Here is a 21,651-nt window from a genome sequence, read left to right on the forward strand (position 1 = left end):
GAGCCCTCCCTGTGTCACTGCCTCCCTGTGCCTGCCCTGCCAAGGCAGGGATGGGGCACTGGGGTGAGGTGGGCACTTTGGGGCAGGCTGCAGCACAGGGGGAGCTGAGGGTCCCAGACAGCCCCTTCCTCCACAGACAGGCTCAACCTGCTCCTGTCGGGCACAGGGCTGATGTTTCATGTGGGAGAATGAAGCAGTGGGGAAGGATTTTTCCTTGCCCATTTCCAGGCTAAATGGGGATTTCAGGATCACTTGTCCTCACTGCCAGGCCTGTGCACCCCAAAACTTCACCAAGCTGGGGCTCCATCCAGCACATCCTGTCAAGGTGGGGGCTCTCATTGCTCTCCTCCCTTCTGAGCCCTGGCCCAGGAAATGCTGCCTGGTGTAAATTTACATCTGACTTGGCACAATGGATGTTTGTGTCGTTGCTGGCGGAGCAGCAGCCGCTCGGCTGCTCCCACATCGTGGTGGTAATCGAGGTGCTTGAGTTATAGCCCAACTTATTCCATTTTACAGCTCCTACAGCGTTAACAGATGTACGGGCGTCTGATCCAATCATGCAGCAAGAGATTTTGGGGCCAGTTCTTCTCGTTTTGACAGTGTGGAAGCTGGGAGCAGCCATACATTTTACAAACAAGAATAAACGACCCTTAGCAACATATGGCTGTGCTGGCAGCTCCGGAGCCAGCCCAGAGCAGGCACCCTGCGAGGCAGGAATGTTGCTGGGCGCTGGAGCCGGGCAGCCCGGACAAAGCATCTGCCTTCCCCTGTGATATTAATGAGGTGCAGGCACTGGAATCTCCATGCTGTATGGCTGGGAGGGCTAGGAAGAGACAAAGAGCTTGGAAAAACAACTGCCAGCCCAGAGCAAGGCAGCTTTCTTTGGGTTTAAAGCTGGGTTTTGTTTTGGTCGCTCTATTGCTGCTGCCTGGCTTGACCTTGTGGGGTCGGGAGCAGGGGCAGCTCAGCTGCTCTGTGCCTCTGCTGCAGCCTGGTGAGGAGGGTGCATCAGCAATCACAGAACCCCAGGATCATCCTGGAAAAGCCTTCCAAGTTCATGGAGTCAACCATGGATTCCTTCCTTGTCACCAGCCCAGGGCACTGAGTGCCATGTCCAGTCCTTCCTTGGACACCTCCAGGGATGGGGACTCCAAACCTCCCTGAGCAGCTCCTTCCAAGGCTGGACCAAACTTTCCATGAGGAAATTCCTTCTGCTGTCCTCCTGGCCCAGCCCTGCTAAGCTACAGTTTTGTCTCAACTCCCTCCTAAGGTCAAGCCCTGCTTAGTGACACAGGAGGGCCACCTCCCTCTGCCTCAGCCCTCCAGAAACAACTGCTGTGGGTGGAGAGGAATAGGGCAGCTGGGAGCACCCCAGTATATTTAATCTCTCCATCATGTTAAATGTAGTAGCTTGATTTATTTCTCCTTGCAATCCAAACAATGCCAGCTTTGGTCCCAAAACAGTAGTGAGATTTCTTCCCCCCAGCTGGAAAAAAAGGGAAATACTATAAATCCCTCCCCAAGCTGATTTATGGAGCATTCATGAAGAATTTATACTGCAAAGGATTTTATTAAATTAAACTTGAAAAGCCTCTTGATTCCTGAGGTTCAGTCCCAGAGCCAGAGCTCTCGTAAAACTGGATGGAGCAGGCAGAGGGAATGGCTGAGGTGACACTGCAGCTGATGGGACCATCCAAATCCAGAGCATTTGTCACTGGGATGTGTTCCAGGCTGAGGCTTGGAAAATTACTCCATGAAAAATGTGCATTAACAAGAGCCATGAAATATCTGCCTCAAAGCCAGGTGAGTGATGAGATGGGGGATCTGTTAGTGCTGGGCATTCCTCACTGGCCACAGAGCAAGAGATTCCTTGGAGAACAAGTCTAAGGTTGGTTCCATAATAAGGTTGGTTCAAATAATTAAACTGGGGAAAGGGCAGGATGGATTTAAAAGCTGCCCCACTAAAAGCAAGACAAGCCCTGATGGGCATCACCACCTTGCAACACACAGTATTCCCAGGGGGAAAAAACTGCACTACCAGGGATTCTTCCCAGTTGTATTTCCCAACTGGAAGCAGCTTGGGCTTGAGTGCAGAGCTGGAATTGTCTGTGTGATGTGGGTGTGAGCTCGCTCCAGCCTGCTCTGCTGAGGGCTCTGCAGGGTCAGCACAGACACCCTGGGATGAACCTTGGGGTGCTGCTCCTCATCCCAACCCCTCTTCCCTTTTCCTGTTCCCAAACCCTGGGCTCTGCTCCTCCAGCTGTTCCTGCAGCTGCAGGGGCAGCTGGTCCCACCATTCCAAGGGACAGCTCCACATGGAGACAACCCCAGCACACAGACCCTGGGATTTGGCCTTTCCTGCTTCACACCCTCCATCCTGTGAGCCCTGCTCCTGGCAGAGGATGCACTGGATTGTCAGCACAGAGACATTCCTCACATGCACAACAAGAGGCAGCCAGAGCCAAGGAATTCTTGGTGCATTCCTGTAAATCTGTACAGCTCAGCTCCAGCCAGAGCTGATGGATTGGAAGGGACTTGGAGCAGTAAAGCACACAGGGCTCAGTGTTAAAATGTGACAGTTTGTGGCCCTTTGGTACAAGGAAACTCACATTTATTATTTCAGAGCTGTGGACACAATTCCCAAATGCCTCCAGCTGCTGCTCCATATGAGCACTGTGACTTCAAAGGAGGAGCTGATTGTTTTCCCTTCATCATCCCTCAGAGTCCTGTCAGAGCCTTCCCATAGCACCTGCTGCTGCCCAGGGAAATGAAGGCATCTCCAAAATGTGACTGGAATTCGTTCTCCTGCCTCAGCTCCCACCTGGGAGAAGCAGTGACTCCAGAGCCATCCCCACATGGGATGTGTGGACCAGGCCCAGAGAACAACAGGTGTGTTTGGGTCTCTTCCAACTCAGGATATTCTGTGATTCTGTTCCTCTCAGGATTTATCAACAAGGTCCTGGTTATTTCACATGGAAATCCTTGGCAGCTCCCATTTCCAGTCCAGGCTTGTTCTCTCTCCCTTCCTTGATGGACAAAAGCAGTCAACTGGATTTAGTTTTCCATGATCAAGAAAAAAAACATTCCAGCTCCCAGCTATGGCTCAGGTTTTATGTAGATTTTCTCTTCTTTCCCTTCCTTCATTGCAGCATAACGTGCCAGGACAAAGAGATAATCACTGAGCCTGGAAAGCAAGGGAAAAGCAGGAAAGCCAGTGATCTTATCCCAGAAGAGAAGCTTGTTGAGAAGCAAAACCTCCCCAGTTTTATCCCCAGAACTGAGGGAATGCTTCAGTAGGACAGGGCAATGGTTTGGGATTTTGTTTTTTTACCTGTTTAAATACTTGGCCACGTTTGGATCTGCTTCCCCTGCTTGGACTAAAGGGACCACGCTGGGAAAAGCAAAGGGAAATGCTGGTGTTGAATTTTCCAGCTCTGAGTGCGCAAAGCCTGGAGCCTCTTCCCACCCCAAACCTCCCCTGGGGTCCCCACTTTGACTCCTCCAGAAATAAAGGATCTTTGCTTCACAGAGGGATCTGGGAGGGGTAAATGATGCCAGAAATCTTTGTGTCTGTCCAGAAAGCTCCCAGCTCTGCTTCTCCCAGGATGCTCATCCGTGGGAATCACTGAACAGAGATAATTTATTTACAAGGGGCTGGAGTGACAGGACAGAGGGAATGGCTTCCCACTGCCAGAGGGCAGAGTTAGATGGGATATTGAGAAGAAATTCTTCTCTGTGAGGGTGGTGAGGCCCTGGCTGTGGCTGCCCCTGGATCCCTGGAAATGTCCAAGACCAGGCTGGATGGGGCTACAAAATCCCAAAAGGTTTGTGTTGGATGACCCAGGCAAGGGGAAAGAAGAACAGAGCCTTTGTACCTCCTGCACTCCTGGAACTGGACTAAACAAACAAAAGCTTGGATTCAGCCCCAAGCCCAGCCCTGGTTTGCTGTCACTGGGGTGTCCCCATCCCCTTTGCTCAGGGTGATCCCAGCTCAGCACTCACCACCTCTCAGCCCTGCGGCACACGGCTCGGGAGAAGTGGAGAGCAGCACTGCTCCTGCCTCCAGACTGGAACAGCAAGGAAACAGCACTGAGTGTCTGCAGCAGCAGGGACAGCCCCCCTCCCCTCCCTGCAAGGGCTCAGCACCTCTCACACACATGGAACTGATCCCTGTGCCCTGGCCAGGCAAGGGAGGGATATCCCAGTGCAGCAGGGTGGGGAAATGTAACTCCCAGCTCTTTGTCTCTGCTTTTCCCTATGGAAACAGCAGCCTCCCAGGCTGTTTTCCCGTGGAAAGCAGTGGAAGTGAGGGGCACAGGCAGCACCTACAGGCAGGATGAAGGCTCTGAGGGGAGGGAGCTGCTCTGAGTAACTGTCAATCCACTGCTCCAGCTCCAGGACAGGCTTCTCACTGAACGACGTTCGTTCTGCAGAGAGAAAGAAGAATCGGCTGAAAAAAAGTGTTTCAGACAACAAGCTGAACTTTAATTTTGCTCTCCTAGATCAGCAAGTCCTAAGAAATCAAATACACCCCTCAGCACCCCACCAGCACCCACACCAGGCTGTGCCATCCCAGAAAAGGCAAGACTTACTCCGGTGGGCCTCCCTGGCTGAGGAGAGCGGCGTGGCGAGGTTGGAGCCCACATCCTGCAGCATGCACTGGACCTGGCCAAAAATCACAGCTGCTGTCGCCCCCAGCCATGGCTTTTTGCATTCCTGTGCTCAGCAGAGCTGATCAGCCAAACTCACAGGCTGCCCAGGCAGGACCTGTGTCACTGCTGTGCCCTCGTGGTTGGTTTGTGCTCCAATTTCAAACCTGGAGCTCTGTTACAACAAAACTTGTGTTCATAATGTGAATCTGATTTAAAATAAACCTAAAGATTAATCTGTGTGCCTATAACTAGTAAGTTGATCTACCACCTTCCTTCTTGGCTAAAGAAATTTACCTCTTTAGAGAGCAATTAAGGGAGTCATAAAGATTTATATGTTGAAATACTAAATGTATTGAATTCCTGTGTGTCAGTGGGAGCACTGTGATTAAAATTAAGGAGTTTATGTTTTAATAGCACAGGTAAGGGACTGCACTTAAAGGATGAAGACTATAATTAATACTCACTTTATGAAGCTGATCAACAAACGTGTGGCCCTTTTCACTGCTAAACTCACCAGCTAGCCTTAGAGGAAAAAAAAAACCAAAACAGAGTTAGCTGGGAATGAAGAAATCATAACGAACACGATTTTCCAAATTATTTGGATACTCTCAACCGGTCCTTACCCAATGGCCGAGCTCAGCTCGTCCGTGGCTCCCAAGGCCTCGAAGATCCGATCGCCCTTCGGCCGCCGCTCCCCAGTGAAGGTGCTGGAGAATCCTTTGGGAAAGGCGGGAGGCTCAGGGCTGGGACGGGGAGAGCTCTGCCCGCGGCCCCCGGGGCCCCCCGGGCTCTACCTGAGTCTCCCGTCCTCGTGTAGATCCTCGGGGCCCGCTCGGCAGCGGCGCGGTCGGGGCTGTGGAGGCACAAACCGTGAGGGGACACCGGGGGGACGGAGAACGCTGTGAGGGGGGGACACACCGTGAGGGAGGGGAAACACCGTGAGGGGAGGAACGGCACCGTGAGGGGGAGGGAAGGGCACCATGAGGGGGGGACACACTGTGAGGGGAGGGAACGACACCGTGAGGGAGGGATCGGCACTGTGAGGGAATCCCGGCCTTCCCACGCTCACCTGCCCGCCCCGCTCCGCCACCGCCGCCCCGCCATCCCCCGCAGGCCCCGTCCCGCCGCCACCACCGCCGCCGCCCGCCGCCACATCCCTCCCGGCCGCCGTCGCCGCCGAGCCGTGACCCCGCACGGCCACCGTCCCGCCCTCAGCCCACGCTGTCACCCCAGCGCCGCGCCACCCCGCAGCGCCCCGTTCCCATTGGCCGCCCGCAAGTCCCGCCCCCGCACGGCGCTCGGCTATTGGCTGTGCGCAGGGAGGCGGGGCAGGGCGCGGCCCCGATTGGTGGGCGCGGCTGTCAGTCGGCGCGGGCCGTGAGGCGGCGGCGATGTGGGCGCGGGAGCTGGCGGTGTCGGCGCCGGGGAAGGTGATCCTGCACGGGGAGCACGCGGTGGTGCTGGGCAAGGTGAGGGCACGACGGGCACAGTAAGGGCTGCCCAGCTCGGTGAGGGCTGTCCGGCCCCGCTGACCCCCGTTCTCCGCCCGCAGGTGGCCCTGGCTGTGGCGCTGGACCTGCGGACGTTTCTCCGCCTGCGGCCCGGCGCTGAGGGCCGGCTGAGCGTCTGCCTGCCCGGTGTCGGCGTCCGGAGGAGCTGGGACACCCCCGGCCTCCGGGCCCTGCGGGGGCGGATCGCAGGCAAGGGATGGGGAGAACCCGCTGTGAGGGGCTCTCGGTTCTGTTCCGGTGACTCTGCAGGGACCCCCGTGGGGTTGTTTGTCCCCCCTGCAGTGTTTCAGGGCCTCGCTGTGTCTGACCCCGCTCACTGATCTGTTCCTGCACTTCTCAGTCATTTACACTCCCCATGTGCCCCTTGTGACCCCGCTGATGCTCAGGTGTCCGTGCGTGGCTCTGTCCCCTCCTGTTTTGGGCTGCAGGGACTCGTTCTGTGCTGTTGTAGCTCGGGCAATGCTGTGGCACAGGAAGGAGCCAGCCTGGGATCACATCCCAGTGTGTTACTGGTGTCACAGGAGCCTCTCTGAAGCTGCTCAGAGCTGTGGGCTCCTGTGCAAGTCAGGGATACAGGACCTGTTTTCCTGCCTGCCTGTCCCACACCAGCCCTCACGGGAATTTCTGCAACACCTGAAGCCCCAGGATATCCCAGTTTCAAAATCCACATTCTTTAATGAAGAGTTGGTGACCTGCCATGTTTTTCATGGTGGTTATAGATGGATGCACTGGGAGGTGCAGGCAGGGAAACAGCTGGAGATGTGGAAACTCTGGGATTTCAGAGTGGCTGGTGGAGATTTTGCTTTTATTTCATCACAAATCCTCAGGTAGAACCTGAAATTTGCCCCAGCTGTTTCTGCCTGCTGTTACAGAAGGTTTTGTTATAAATACTGCTCTCAGTGTAACAATTCTCTGGTTTTTAAGTGTTTAAACTCTCCCTTGCTTGCTTCCATAGCTGACTTTGATGAGTCCAAATCCCCCAGCGCAGAACAGCTGGATGCACTGAGGGAGTTTGCTGGAATTGCTGCTGGAGCCTCAGCTCCAGAAAGCCTTGCTACTCTTGCCTTCCTGTATATGTGCCTGGCTATCTCTGCTAAGTATGGGTAAGGCTCTGCTCCTGCCCCAAAATTTTGGTGGTGGGTGGGTGCCCCAGGAGAGCTGAGAGTCTCTGCTCTCACTTAGTTTTGCTGAGACCAGAGCAGCTCATGCCACAGTCACAACACAGACACCTCTCCTTCCAGCAGGCAGCTCCTGTCCTAGGCTGTAAAAACAGAAATAAACTGTGAATTTGTTGTCTGAACTAAGTCTGATCTCTTTATGGGCTGAATCTCTTCAAACTCTGAGAACTTGGGGCTGTTCCAGTTCCCAGCCTTGCCCAGCACCGTTGATGAGCTTGGTGTGACTGGATGGGTGCTCAGGGAAGTGTCAGAAACCAAAGCAGAGCCCAGCTTCCATATTCTCATCCAAGAAATCTGAGGGTAAAGACCTGGGATATGCAGCTGGGTTGTGATTTCCCTGCAGTCTCAGTGTGGCACTGGGATTGTCACTCAGCAGCACTGAAAAGCTCCTGTGCTTGATTTTTGGGGTCTGTAACACGACCCAGGTGTGTTCAGTGGAGCAAAGGGACGTGGATTGTCCATGTTCCATCTTCCCCACCAGCCTCTTGCTCCAGTGGGATGTCTCTGTGCAATTACAGAGCTGGAATGTTTACACTTTATTTAGAAATATGTTTAAAATCAAGTTTACAGGAATCTCTGAAGGGGCTCTTTATGGTGCTGCTCAGGTATTTAGTTACCAAGTGTCCCTGCTAGCAGCCTGACAAGCTGTGCCAACCATGGATCCAGCTCAGGAAGGTTTTATTCCAGCACAAAGGCTGCTCCATTCAGGAATGAGCCCTCCTGAAGCCTCTGTGTGTCACATGCATGTGCTGATGTTGCCAGTTCTCAACCAGCTTTCCCTGTGATCCTAATCAGCCTCCTTTGCCTTTTCAATGCTGTCTGGAGGTGGAGTTGAGGGTGGTTGTGTCAGTCCCTGTGTGTCTGTTCTTGCAGGGATGTTCCCAGCGTGGATATCGTGGTGTGGTCGGAGCTGCCCACAGGAGCAGGGCTGGGATCCAGTGCTGCCTATGCTGTGTGCCTGGCTGCAGCCCTGCTCATGGTGTGTGGAGCCATCTCCTGCCCACTGCAGGAGGGAGAATCCACAGCCAGGTAAGCAATTCCAGCCTGGGGTTCACAGCTCTGCTCCCTGTGCCCCACCTTTCCTTTTGCCTGCACGAATTCTGGCACTGCCACCTCTGCTGGTCTCTCTTGGCTGCCACCACAATGACACCCTAAGCCCATCTCCTGTGCCCAGCCCTGTCCCAGACTTTGTAAAACTCCCCCTGTTTCCCTTGTCCAGGGTCAGATAAACATACCTAAAAAGGGAGGGAAAAAAAGCTTTATTTTTTCAATTGAATAAAACACACTGAAATTTTTCAACCTCAGTTTCCTCTGTCTCTGAGCATCTTCCAGTTTTGCTTTAAGTCCTTGAGGATCCTGAGTTGTTTTTTTTTTTGCATTTCCCATTAATTCTGCATGTGCCACATTTCCTCCAGATCTCCTGCCTGTCTTTCCCTTTTATCAGTACCTGGTGAAAGAGAGTTTCTTTCCTTCTGCCCTTGGAGTTGCCTTTTGGAAGCCTGGAGTGCTGTGCCCCTGTGAGAGTGGGCTCTGTTTGAAGCTTTGTGTGGGATTTTGTGTGGGGCTGAGAGTGAGACAGCAAGGGGGATGGTTCTGTGTTCTGCTTCTGAGCCAGAATTTGCAGCCTGACCCAGAAACAATTTCTTGTTGGGAGCACTTTGTCCCCTGTGCTCGAGCAAACCTCCCAAATTGGGAAATGAAAGTGCAGCTCCAAGCAGTGCAGCGAGGAGGTCTTCATTCCCTGCTCACCCTCCATGGCTTCAGCATGGATCCAGCATAATTCCTGCCTTGCAGCTGCTGTGCAGAGCTGGGAGTGTCAGACTTCAGAAGGGTTTTGCTTCCTATGGCAAGAAAAGAACAGCAGGATAGAAAGGCTCCTGTGTTGAGAGGAATGGCAGCCTCTCAAAGAGGATTAAAAACAAGTGGTTTACTCCTGTTCCTGAGGCTGCTGGTGTGAGCTGTGTGCTGAGTGCTCCCAGATTAAATCCTGGCAGGTGGAATGCAAGGTGTGTGGACATGGATAAAGACATTCAGCTGAAGCCCAGGGAAGCAGGAGTGAAGGGAATGATTTCTGGATAGCAGGTGGCTCTTGGAATTTCTGCCCTGCAAGATTCTGCAAGGCTTTTCCAAAATGTGGGTTTGTGCCTCTGCTCCAGCATGGAATATGTATTGGGTGGATTTATGGTGTGCAGGGAGGGTCAGAGGTGTGTTTTTGTGCTCAGACTGAGAGCAGGATTAGATGGGATACTGGGAATTCCTCCCTGTGAGGGTGCTGAGGCCCTGGCACAGGGTGCCCAGAGAAGCTGTGGCTGCCCCTGGATCCCTGCAAGTGTCCAAGGCCAGCTTAGATGGGGTTTGGAGCCAAGGGTTTTGGGATTTTGGCCAAGGGTGGGGTTTGGAGCAACCTGGGAGAGTGAAAGTTGTCCTTGCCCAACAGGGCCTCACCACCCTCACAGGGAAGAATTTTTTCCTAGAATTCAATCTAAACTTGTCAATCTCTGTCAAGTTAAATCCATTCCCCCTTGTCCTGTCATTCCAGGCCCTTGTAAATAGTCTCTGTCTTTCCTGTAGCCCCTTCAGGCACTGGAGTTAGGTGACCCCAAAGCTTTTCCTCTCCAGGGTGAACAATCCCAACTCTCTCACCCTGTTTGGTGAGGTGGAGATGAGTCTGGACTTGAATTCCCTTAAATCTGATCTTCACCAGGTCAGGGCTGGGATCTTCCCCCTGAACCTGATCCCTCCCTATCCACTGGTTTGGAGTGGTTTGTGTTGGAGTTATTTCCTTGCCTTGCAGGTGGACAGAAGAAGAGCTGACACTGATTAACAGCTGGGCCTTCCGAGGGGAGCAGGTGATCCATGGCAATCCCTCGGGTGTGGATAATGCTGTTGGTACCTGGGGTAGGTGTGTTTGCTTCTTCCCAGGCAGAAACTCCCAAATTCAGGTCCCTGGTTTGGCCTGAGCACAGGGAATCTTTCCCCTGTCTCAGTTTGTCCCATCTGTGAGCTGAGGCTGGAGCCATCTGGAATGTTGGGAACTGGCTGCAGGGACAGCAGAGCTCTGTCCCCCTCAGGCAGGTGCCACAGGGCAGAGACCTTGCTGCAAATAACTGATATTGAAACACTCTGCAGTGAACAAAGAAACCTAATCCTGTCCCAGGGATAATGCAGGGGAAAATGCAGTTGGACAGCTGTCATTTAGTTTCAATTAGCAGAGACTTCCCAGTGTTTTGAAAGTGTCCTTGGAGACTGTTAATAATCTTTCTAATGAGACCTAATCACAGTGCCTCTGTGAGGGTAGGAGCCAAGTGAGACATTCCTTCTGGACAATGAAATTCCATGCTTCAGGATGGCTGCTGACACCAGTGCACACGTCCATGGAATCCTGTGTGCTTGGCCCTGCTGTGGGAAATCACTGCTGGATTCTCTTTTCTCAGAGGAGTTTTCATGCTGGCCAGACTCTTTGCCTTTTCAAAAATTATTTCATGTGGCCCTGGAGGAGAGGAGAGCAAAGGGAAAGGCCTTGGGTTGAGCACATCCAGCCAGACCTTTTCATTAAGGCAGCAGGGTGAGGCAGGGCCGTGCTGCTGGAGAACATGGTTCATTTAGCTGGTGTTTCTTGCAATTACTGTCACAGGCTCTGGGTGAGGTTCTGAAGATGAAAGACCTTCTGTGTTATCTCTCAGCTCGCTCTGTACCGAGACAATACATGTATTTTACTTTAGGTGGAGCCCTGAGATACCAAGCAGGAAAAATCACACCATTAAAGAGGTAATATTGGAGTTTAAAAATAACCCCTACACACAGTGGGTGGAACATGTCAGAGAGGCTCTGGGTGGGTGTTGGAGGGTATGAGGATGATGGGAGATGGCTGCAGCCCCATTTTGGGTGTGGGCAGCCTCAGTTGTTGGGGTGGATGGGGACAATAAAACGTTTGGTTGTTATCTGACATTAGATGAGCACAGCACAAAGGATCAATATTAATTTCATGGCATTATGGGCAGCAGGAATGGATCTGCTCTTGGCAGCAAATGACATTGTGGGGAGGGGGAACTTTGTGCTTACCTGATGGTGGGAAAAGCCATTGGCAGAGAGAAATCTGGGTGCTGTGTGTTCCCTCTGCCTCCTGCCAGAGAAGTATAATCTGACTCCATTAAAATCTTTCACAGTGCATGAAATTGCTCTATTAGCAGTTAATGGCCACTGCTGGCTACTCTTGTAGAGAGTATTTCAAAGGAAAAAATTTGCTTGAAAAACATGGATTTCAGTAAATACATTACAGTCCTATTTATAGCTCTAGTACAGTTGTTCCTTGTATCCAGGAGGAACAAGCCTGAACCCAGCCAGCACTGAAACACCTGCTGAAGTTTTGTAAAATAAATGGAACTCCTTATTTTGGATTCCTGCTGAAAGAGGCCTTTAGAGGCAGAATAAGCTGTAGCTTTGGGGAGTGTGAAGGAAAGAGGCCAGGAGATGTTCCCTGCCCATGGCAGGGGGTTGGAATGAGATGAGCTTTAAGGTCCCTTCCAATCCAAAGTTCTCTGGGATTCTCTGTCTCCTGTTGCTTGCAGGGTGCCCACACTGAGGATCTTGCTGACCAACACAAAAGTCCCTCGGAGCACCAAGGTCCTGGTGGCTGGTGTAAAGGAGAAGATCCTGAAGGTGCAGGTGGTTGTGGGCTGGAGATGAGGGAGATGGCCTCATGTGGGACTGCAGGTCCCACAGGGATCTTTTGGGACACTTCTCCTGTAGCCACTGTATTCCTATCTCCCAGCTGCTTGGGAATGAGGTTTCAGCTCATCTCCCTTCCTCCAGATTAACAGGAGTTACAATCACCAATTTGCAATCATGAAAAGAGCAGTTCCTTCCTCTGGCCTGTTTCCTTCTCTTCCTCCCTTTTCTGCAGTCAGGTGCAGGTTACCATCATCCTGCTCTGGGAATGAGTGAGGAATTGCCCAGCTCAAAGAGACTGGGACCAGTTTCCTCCCAGTGGTATTGGAAGAGCAGCAAGCAGGCACCTCACATCCCTCCTTCCCCTTTCCAGTTCCCTGCCATAATGAACCCGGTGCTGGACTCCATTGATGCCGTTTCTCAGGAGTGCCAAAGTGTTCTGGAAGCCATGCCTGCAAATCCATCACCAGAGCATTACCCTGTGCTGGAGGTAAGGGGCTTGCTTGCCTGTATTTTTAGCCACTGTTACTGTTGAACATCAAAATGTCATTTAAAGAACATTAAGTCTGAAAAAAAAAAAAAGTGATAGCAGGAAATGTTCAGTTCCAAGCGAAACCATGGTCTGGGTGTGCTGCTTTTAATGCCCTTCCTGGAGCCAGGACACAGAGAAACTGCTGCTGGTGCCTCTTCCCAGCTGTGTGCAGGGAGGGAGGGGACAGGCTGGGGCTCTGGGGACCTGTGGCTCTGAAGGGTTTGTTTCTCTTTCATTGAGTGCCACGGCTCTGGCAGTCACTGCCTGTGAAGCAACTGCTCTGTCTGGCAGGGCTGGAGTGAGGAGAGCCCAGAGCCACTGGTTTGTGATGGACTGACTAGTTCCCAGCCAGCTCCTGGTGCTCCACGCTCATCCTGGCTCCAGAGAGCCACAGACAGAGCTGTGCCCAGAGCTGACCTGACATTGATGCACGAGGTGCACACAAAGATCTGTTTGTCTTGGCTTTGCTCAAAGAGCAGAGGCTGGGGAGGGGGGAGGAACAGGCTTCCAAGTGGAAGAAGTGCTGAGAGTGCTGTAATGCTGCTCCACAGCACCGTGGGGGAGGGATGTGTGGCCATGTCCCAGCTGAGGCCAACCTGGCCTGGCCCTGGCAGCAGCTTGGACACTCAGGAAACATTTGGTACCAGTCCTTGTTGGCATCTGGATGCCTCCCCTTGGCTCTCAGGAGGACCTCTGCTTGTCCTTGCTCTTGCTCTGGGTTGTTCCCATGGGATTCATGGCAGAGTCCTGCTCCCTTTGCACCAGAGGGATTCTGGACCCCCCCAGGGTGGGCTGAGCTGCCATCAGCTCAGGGAAGTCTGCAGTCTGTTCACAGCACAGCTTCACACAACTCCTCATCTTAATTCCACATCCTCAGGCTGTCAGGGACAGGGAAGAGGGGGGATAATTTGAGTTGTGCATTGAGATGCTCACATGGAAAATGCCAAAGCACCCTTGTGTCCCACACCTTGGAAGCAGCACTGCAGTGAGCAGGTTCCTGTCTTGAATCTTGTTGTTTTGTCTTGTGCTTGAAGAGCCCAGAGAGGCCCAGCTGATTAGATGCAGCACACAGATATATAAATACATCTTTTGGGCTTTTTCTGAAATGTGCAGCTCTGGCCAGTGCTGTATTTGAACCATGGAACTAGTCTAGTGTGTCATAAGCTGTCATCAGATTCCTGGCAGATTTTGGATCAGGAGATGACAGGTGTCTGGGATCATCACAGGCAGTGCTGTGCCCTCACTCAGGCATATAAAGAGGCCCCTGGATGGATGTGTGTCCTGCCCAGCCTGGAGTGGGTGGTGGCTGAGCTCTGCCTGCTGCCCACTCCTCTTCCCACCTTAAACACTGGACAGAAATGCTCTGGAAGGAGGAGAGGGATTCTTTCTGCAGTGTCCCCTCCAGTGTGGTGTTGGCAGGATTCCCAGCAGGAGCTGAGGGAGGGGGATGTGGCTGACACCTGTCCTGCTGCTCCCTGAGCACAGAGCCCCTCCTGACTCACTGGGAGCTGCAGGCAGGGAGGAGCTCAGAGCTGCTTGCTGGGGGAGGGAGCACAGGGCTGCTGCTAGGGAGCCTCTCTGCCTCTGGTCCTGTCCTGGCTGGCTCCTGGCTTGTGACACCCTCTGGGAACAGCCACCACATGTTTTGGGGGTGATGGAGTCAGGCTGTCAGACCAGTGTTGCTGAGAACAGCCTCCCTCCAGGGTCAGTGCTGTGGTGCTCAGGGAGCTGGTGTCTGCTCCTGGCCCTGCTCCAGTCTTACTCCAAGCACAGGCCAAGCCCTTCCTCTGCTCCTGAATTCCTCCCCTGTCCTGCTGGGAGGGAGAAGCTGTAACTTCCACTTCTGTGTGGTGGTGTCCATCCCTTGGGCTGCTTGGACCTTTCTGCTGGGGCAACTTCCTCCAGGAGTAGCAGGTCTGGCTGGCTGGGAAGCGTGGCAGGGCTGCTCCCACAGCTCTGCCAGGAGGATGGGCTTGCTCAGAGAGGGGCCTGTGCTGCTCCCACAGGGAAGGACCCTCTCAACCCCACTTGATTCCAGATTCCCAGCGTGGTCCTTGGCTCCCAGCCCTGTGAGGAAGGACTGAGCAAACAAAGGGAGGTCCCTCTGTGTCACCTCTCCAGCCATGTCAGAAGTCCCTGGATTTGGCTTTGCTGGATGGATTGCAGAGCAGGGCAGGGTGACAGCCAGGAGTGAGAGCTGCTGGCTCAGTGCCCTTCCCATGGCCAGCAAGGGGCCTTGCACAGCCCTCAGCACTCGAGTGGCAGGGCAGAGGAGAAGCAGTTGGGAGGCATCAGAGCTCTGGAAAAAAATCCTGCTGTCAGCTTGCAGTGATCAGGATTTTCTTGGAAGGTACAGGAGCTGTTGTACCCCTGTCACTGTGCAAACTGTTGTAGGGGTCAGGAGCACATGAGCAGCCCAGGGCTCAGACTCTGGCCTGACCTTGTTCCTGGTGCTGGTGGCCAAATTTCTGCAGAAATGAGGTGGTTGTGAAGGTGTGGCTGGGAAGGCAGGGCTGCCACTGCTGTAAAGAACCTCTGTCTCAATGTGTGCTCATCTCCTCTCTTTGTGGTTGCTTTTAGGAATTCTTTGACATAAACCAACACCACTTAAATGTGCTTGGAGTGGGCCACCCCTCCCTGGACAGGCTGTGCCAGGTGACAGCATCCCACAGCCTGCACAGCAAACTGACTGGAGCTGGTGGAGGTGGCTGTGGCATCACCCTGCTGCCACCAGGTCAGTACAGCCCCATGGGCATCTTCCTCTTCCTCACAGCCCTGGGGGGGTCAGGTTTGGGAGCAGAGGAATCACTGGTCTGGCTCTGGAGGGCTGGGTGGGATGTGTCCCAGCACTGCCTGGCACTGTGGGTTGCAGTGTGTGATTCAGAGTGTTCATTTGTGTGTGTCAGCCCCTGAGGGCACTGGCCCTGTGCCAGGGGCTGTGTTTGGAGGAGCCATGGCCCTTCCCCTCTCCCTGCAGTGGCCGAGCTGACTCGCTGGCTGCTCTTGCCTTGCTCTTGGCAGACACCTCCCCGCTGGCCGTGGAAGCAGCCAAGCAAGACTTGTGTGCCTGTGGATTTGAATGCTGGGAGACCAAGATTGGGGCCCCTGGGGTGACCCTGCACTGCTGCTCCTCTCTGAGTGCCCAAGTGCTGCACGAACTCGCCCAGAGCTGAGCTGCTGCTCTGGCAGGACTGAGCTCCTGGCACCACCTCCTCACAGCTGTGTGTGCCTGGATTACTGGAAACTTCTTTCCCCTCTCCTGTATGGCTGAGGGCCTCCAGATGTGGGTATGGAGCCTGTTTGGAGCCTGGTGTCACTGGGATTTGGGGCTGTGATGGGAACCTGGGTGTTTGACCAAGACTCTCAAAATCCTGGTTTGAATTTCCTTCCTCAACTGCTATGCTAATCCCAGGGGGCAGGAGGAGAGGGGCTTGGCTGGGTTCCAAGGTGGATAATGACATTTTGCTGCTTCAGATGCATGTGGTGTCCCCTCCCTCATCCCTGGTGCCCTGTGAGGGCTGGCAAGGTGGATGTGCACAGTGCTTTGACATTTTTGGGTGAAGAGCATCTTTGCAGCTCAGGGCTTGATGCTCGAGTCTCTGTTTCTTCTGGACTACATTCCCAGTGAAGAGGAAACCTTTAATACACCTCTGACCTGCTATTAATTAAGTGTTGGGTAATTAAAATGCAAGATAAAGCAAAATTCTGGTGAAATTACTGGTTTTCACTCTTTTCCATAATCTCTGCCTGGGCTGATAAGCAGAGTCCTGTAGTCAGGCTCTGGTTTTTATTCACATGTGCAAGGTCTGGCTCAAACAGCACCTGCAGGAAGGGCAGCTCCAGGCCAAGGGCAGGCATAAAATTCCTCCTTGTAAAAGCTGTTCTCTCACACTTCAATTTTGAACCAACATGTCCCTGACCCTGCCTGGTGTTGGGTTTACTTTGGTGTAATTAAGTAGGGGAAAGAAACCCAAACCACGTCCTCAAAAGCTCACCATAAGTTGCAGTTGACAAACTCTAAAACCTAAATGCATTTAGAATTATTACACAAATGTAAATGCATTTTTTACTCCTGAAATTTTAATGAGCTGTGCCACAGAATGAAAGGGAAGTGGCTGAGGCCAGAATCTCTGGCAGTCATGAGCTGACTCTGAGGGACTGTGGTCTCTGCTGTACCTGCCAAAGGGGTTTTATCATTGCTCTGTTTGTCCAGGGTGGGTTTCTTAAGTGGGTTTTTAAGTGTAGCTGTGTTCAAGAATCACCTCACTCAAAGCTGAGTAATGAATTGGCAGAGGTGGGGAACTTGCCTTCCCCTTCCAGCCCAGGGATAAAAAAAATCAAGTGTGAGAAGCTGAGATGGTCCAGCTCTAACCCCCCAGCATCATGGTGACCAGCTGTAGTTCCCTGATCCCATGTAAAACTGCCTCTGGTTTTAATAAATCCATGTTTTTTTTATGTGCAAAGTGTTCTTTGATAATTATGCTGGATACAAAAGGAAAAAAGCACCTTACACTGCTTCAGGAAAGCAGGTCTCAGATGCTGCCTTTCTACATGTCTAATTACAATTCCAATTTGCATCTGAGAGCGGCTTTACACTAATCACAAGTCAGAAAGGCTGATAAATAATTTACCATTTTCTAATACAGTGTAATCAATGTGAGGATCTGGGAGCATGTTGACTTTAACCACTTACATGTGTCGACTTTGTGATGTTGGCACAAAGAGATGCCAGATCCAGCACGGGGAACTTCCCTTCAAAACAGCACGGCTGGGGCTGAGGGGAAATTCACAGAATCCCAGGATCATTCAGCTTGGGAAGACTTTCCAAGGTCATCAAGTCCAACCTGAAATCCCCACTTTCCCACCCAGCCCAGAGCACTGAGTGTCACATCCAGGTGTTCCTTGGATGCTTCCAGGGATGGGGACTCCAAACCTCCCCGGGCAGCCTCTGCCAAGGCCTGACCACCATTTCCATGAGGAAATTCCTCCTGATGTCCAACCTGGACCAGCCACCTCAGCAGGGCTCCTCCAGCAGCGCTCATCCTGCTCTGCCCCGTGGCACAGTGGAAGTGGTGACATTCCAGGCCGGGGAGGGAGGTGGCAGTGTCATGGCAGGAGGGTGACACAGGCACTGCTGGGATCTGCCTTCCCTGTGCCACAGGCACCAGATCTGCCGAAGTCAGCAACTGGAGCCAGTCCCAGTCTGGAGTGAGCACAGATTTCACATCCATCTGTGAGCACGGGAGTGCCCATTGCCTCCTTTCCAAACTCCTCCTTCACCAGCTCCATCAAACGCTTTGCAGGGACAGCGGGATCACCCGAGGGTGGCTGGAATGTTTCTGGCCCCACCCCTTCCCTTACACCGAGTCACAACCTCCTGCTGGGACTCCTGAGCCCTGGGACACAGGGAAACCATCCCTGCCCTCCTCGGCAGGAGCAGCTGCTGCCGTGGGACTGATGCCCCACGGGGACGTGGAATGGGGCAGGATGAGGCACAGCCCTGTCTCTCGTGTGTTTTGCTGCTTTGGAAGCAGAACTGAAGCCTGTGGAGCGTGTTCTCCCCGGGGATCAGCCCCTCCTCTCCCAGGCACCCCGCGGGACGGATGTGCAGCAGGGCAGCGATTGCTGCTGAAGGATTAGCCTGGTAATTTGGCTAATTTTTCTTGAGCTTCATTTTTCACATTACGAGCTCTGCAGCAAGACTAACGAGCCTGGCTTTGCCTCTAATAGCCAGCACAGGGATGGGGAGGGGAGGCTGTGCTCCAGCTTAAAGGAGGGATTGAAGAATTGCAAAACGTGGGTCCGGTGAGAGCTGGGGGTCACCGGTGCTTAATGACAACAAAAAGGAAAACACTTTGTACAGAAACACCTTTTCAAATCTTCCTTGTCCTTCACAAGCAGTGCCCGGGGCAGCATCGTGTCTCCCCCCATCCCTGGGGAATGTCCCGGTGCCCCGGAGGGCTCCTGCCCCCTGAGCCGACCCGGCGCTCCCCGCCCAGCCCCGGCAGGCACAGATGGAATTATTGTTTGTTTGCACTCGGTGTCAGCAGTGCCTTCTTTCTGCTCCGCTGGGTAGATGCTGAGGAGGCAGTGACATTATTGGAGATCACGGAGAGAGCAGGAGCAGGGTCAGGGAGAGAGAGGAAATGTCAGCGCGCACTCACGGGGGCTGGGGGGCTGCTCACACCCCCGGGGGGCTCCTGCTGCTCCAGGGGTCCCTCCTGGGGACAGGAGGTGCCACTGGGACTCCCTGCAGGGCCAGTGCCATGTCCTCGGACACATCTGGAGGGTTTGGGGGTGTGGGATGAGTAGGGAACCCCCCCAGATCCATTTTAAGGGTGATTTGTGCATCTGGCACCTCCCTTGTCTCCTCTTCCCATCCCCAGGGATTTCGGGGCTCCCCCATTCCCTGGGCTCGTGGGGAGCCCGTCCCCCCTGTCCCTCCCTGTCCCCCCCATCCCTCTCCCCTCCCAGCACGCTGAAGGTTTTGAAAGTTAAGTATTACCGTCTGCTTTGTTGTTGCCTAACTACGACAGACAAATTGAGAACTAGTTGTCAAAATGTCAGTGCACAACAAATCAACATTCAAAATGAGTCTCAGCGCTATGTGGTGTATAATTAAAAAAAAATCCTTTTTAGAAATTTCAGCAAGCGTTGGCTCTGCTTTATATTTGTCTGTGTGATTAATAAAGGCAGCTAATTTTCAGACTTTAAAAACAGCTAGAAAATAGCTCCTAATTACATATTAGGTTCCAAGCGGCCCCCGCTGAGCAAGGCTGGTATTGGTGGGCCAGAGAATTTGGCAGGGGCTTAATTACATTCTGAGCATCATCTAATTTTAGTTAAATGTAATGTAATCAGCAGCAGATGTCTGAAATAAAATATGAATTATGAATATGATGAAATTTCATTCTTGAATAAAAAAGTAATTTGCTATTTAGTTCATTAAAGTCGCAGAGGTTTATTAGGGAGCAGGTACACGGTGTGGCTGGCTTCTATTAAAATGATATTTCAGAGGGAGAAGGAAATTGCATTAAAGGTGCTAAAATATTCTGCCAGGATGCTGTGCCTGGTGGGAATGAGCGTTTACAAAAATAATGGAGCCCTGGGCCAGTGCCAGCCCCGGCTCTGGATCTTCTGTTTACACAAAGTGATGTCCCCTGTCCTGAGGGGACCTGGGATGGGCTCTGCACCCCCTCTGCATGTCCTGAGGGCAGCTGGAGGGCTCTGTCATTTCACAGAATCCCAGGATCATTCAGATTGGGAAAGATCTCCAAGAGCATCAAGTCCAAGCTCGATGTCACCAGCCCAGAGCACTGAGTGCCACATCCAGGACACCTCCAGGAATGGGGACTCCAAACCTCCCTGGGCAGCCCCTGCCAAGGCCTGACCACCTTTTCCACAAGGAAATTCCTCCTGGTGTCCTCCTGACCCTCCCCTGGCACAGCTTGAGGCTGTGGGGACAAGGCTCCCAACACACACTGAGCTGGGATCTGTGTTCCTTATTCCAGCATAGCCAGGAAAACAAAGTCTCAATTCTCCCATCAGCTCTGGGACTGTAGTGCATCCTCCTGGGACACCGTCTCCTGGACACTCTCCCTGCAGCTTCCTCTGCTGTTCAAACTCTGAAGTTGAAATTGCTTTTCTGACAGATAAGCATCTCCTGGAAGGATGGCGTGTTCATTATTTCCTTGTATTAGAGATCCTGTCATTTTAATCCCTCCTGGATACCGGGCACCGCCATTGAGCCCTGCCCATTTCCAGGGCGCTCTCCAAGAAAACCCCGTGGTTGATTCACGGCAGGAAATCCCAGGGCACATCCTGGCACCTCCAGTGATGCTCTGGTCCCGGTGCTGGCGCCGTGGCACAGCCAGGCTGCCCTGCTCACCAGCGTGGGTTCACCGTCCTCCCTCTTCTATTCATCAAGGGCATGACAGCTAAAATTCATTTGAAGATGAAGAAAGTGCCGGCTAATCCTTTCTGGGAGACAGTGATAGACTGGCGGCTCGGGAAGAATTGCACAGCAGTAATGAAATTAGGCTAAAACTGCTGGCGGATAGCAGATAATTGCCCTTGTCTGTCACGAGGAATAACATCTCCCAAATCCAACACAATGATTGTTAAAGTTGCAGGAATTTATTTTATTTATTTTACGGGCTCGGGGTTGGCTTTCCAAAGGTCTTTCCCAGGGAAAAAAAAAAAGAGAGGGAGCTGCGTGCTCGCCTCCCTCCTTCCCTGGGTGCTTCCACCACCACAGCAGCTCGTTAGCCTGATGAAGCAGCATCACCACGATGACAGGGACACCCTGCTGGGGCCACTCCCGGGGAGCAGGAGCTGAACCAGCACTACAAGCTGCTTGGAGGAGCTGCTGGAAGCGCCGGTCCATCCCCAGCTCCCACTGACCTGGTGCTTTCCAGGAGGAATCCATCCACCAACACCTGGTGCCTGCCTGGTGCTGGGGCAAGTCCTGGTGCCACGGTGGCCACACAAGTCCTGGACCCGTGTCCAGGCTGACCAGCAGCCATTTGTTGTGTAATTGATGGGGCGGGTGAGTGACTGCGCCGGCCGGCGACGGCGATGTTTTATCCGCCGGGGCTGGCACGGGTAATTTACTGTGCTCGGCAATAACATATTTCACTTCCCGTCTCCCAGATGAAGATTACTTGTGTTTGAAAGTGCCTGAACACACACTCAATTCTGCTTAAACGCTCGCAGGCAGCCGAGCGCGGCTGGGGGTGGCACGGGGATGGGGACAGGGATGGGGACAGCCCGTGCTCCCTCTGGAGCCACTCCCAGCACTGGGAAAACCCCCCCAGCACCCGGCTCAGCAGCTGGAAATATTCCATCCACCTTCCCTGACATTTTGTCTGGCCGGGCAAGGAGCTGCGTGGCATTTCTGAGAGGGGCTGGGGAAAGGTCAGGGCGTGGAAAAGGTTGGCAGGGTCAGTGCTCCTGCCTCATCCTGAGGCTGCTCCTGACCCCCTGGACAACTGTGCCACGGGCACTGCGTGGGCTGGGTGTGCTTCCAGTGCTGGATATCCCTTCCAGTGCTGGGACATCCCTTCCAGTGCTGGGAATTCCAGTGCTGGGACATCCCTTCCAGTGTTGGA

At 53.2% G+C, this 21,651-nt stretch overlaps 2 protein-coding genes across 5 annotated transcripts; one reads left to right on the plus strand and one right to left on the minus strand.

The window, feature by feature from the left end:
• Nucleotides 1-2,451: 2,451 nt before the first annotated feature.
• Nucleotides 2,452-5,816, minus strand: MMAB (metabolism of cobalamin associated B). Of its 3 annotated transcripts, XM_056503962.1 has the most exons (10): nt 5,722-5,816; nt 5,447-5,505; nt 5,276-5,369; nt 5,117-5,174; nt 4,750-4,824; nt 4,593-4,665; nt 4,330-4,427; nt 4,003-4,067; nt 3,332-3,391; nt 2,452-3,184 (listed from the first exon to the last, which is right to left on the minus strand). In XM_056503962.1, exons 1-10 carry the CDS (start codon nt 5,805-5,807, stop codon nt 3,097-3,099), a joined length of 756 nt encoding a protein of 251 aa, XP_056359937.1. In that variant the 5' UTR covers nt 5,808-5,816; the 3' UTR covers nt 2,452-3,096. The 3 variants fall into 3 exon arrangements, with proteins under 3 accessions (XP_056359937.1, XP_056359938.1, XP_056359939.1); XM_056503963.1 differs by lacking the exon at nt 4,750-4,824; XM_056503964.1 differs by lacking the exon at nt 4,003-4,067.
• A 172-nt stretch (nt 5,817-5,988) lies between these two features.
• On the plus strand, nt 5,989-20,655 carry MVK (mevalonate kinase). 2 transcript variants are annotated; one of them, XM_056503955.1, is made up of 10 exons: nt 5,989-6,121; nt 6,205-6,352; nt 7,119-7,266; nt 8,215-8,370; nt 10,136-10,239; nt 11,064-11,109; nt 11,910-12,000; nt 12,383-12,499; nt 15,122-15,275; nt 15,563-19,475. In XM_056503955.1, exons 1-10 carry the CDS (start codon nt 6,044-6,046, stop codon nt 15,712-15,714), a joined length of 1,194 nt encoding a protein of 397 aa, XP_056359930.1. In that variant the 5' UTR covers nt 5,989-6,043; the 3' UTR covers nt 15,715-19,475. The 2 variants fall into 2 exon arrangements, with proteins under 2 accessions (XP_056359930.1, XP_056359929.1); XM_056503954.1 differs by lacking the exon at nt 15,563-19,475 and adding an exon at nt 20,244-20,655 and having other exon boundaries at nt 6,002-6,121.
• Nucleotides 20,656-21,651: the final 996 nt, after the last annotated feature.

The sequence above is a fragment of the Oenanthe melanoleuca genome, chromosome 15, assembly GCF_029582105.1.
Source record: "Oenanthe melanoleuca isolate GR-GAL-2019-014 chromosome 15, OMel1.0, whole genome shotgun sequence".
Lineage (NCBI taxonomy): Eukaryota > Metazoa > Chordata > Aves > Passeriformes > Muscicapidae > Oenanthe > Oenanthe melanoleuca.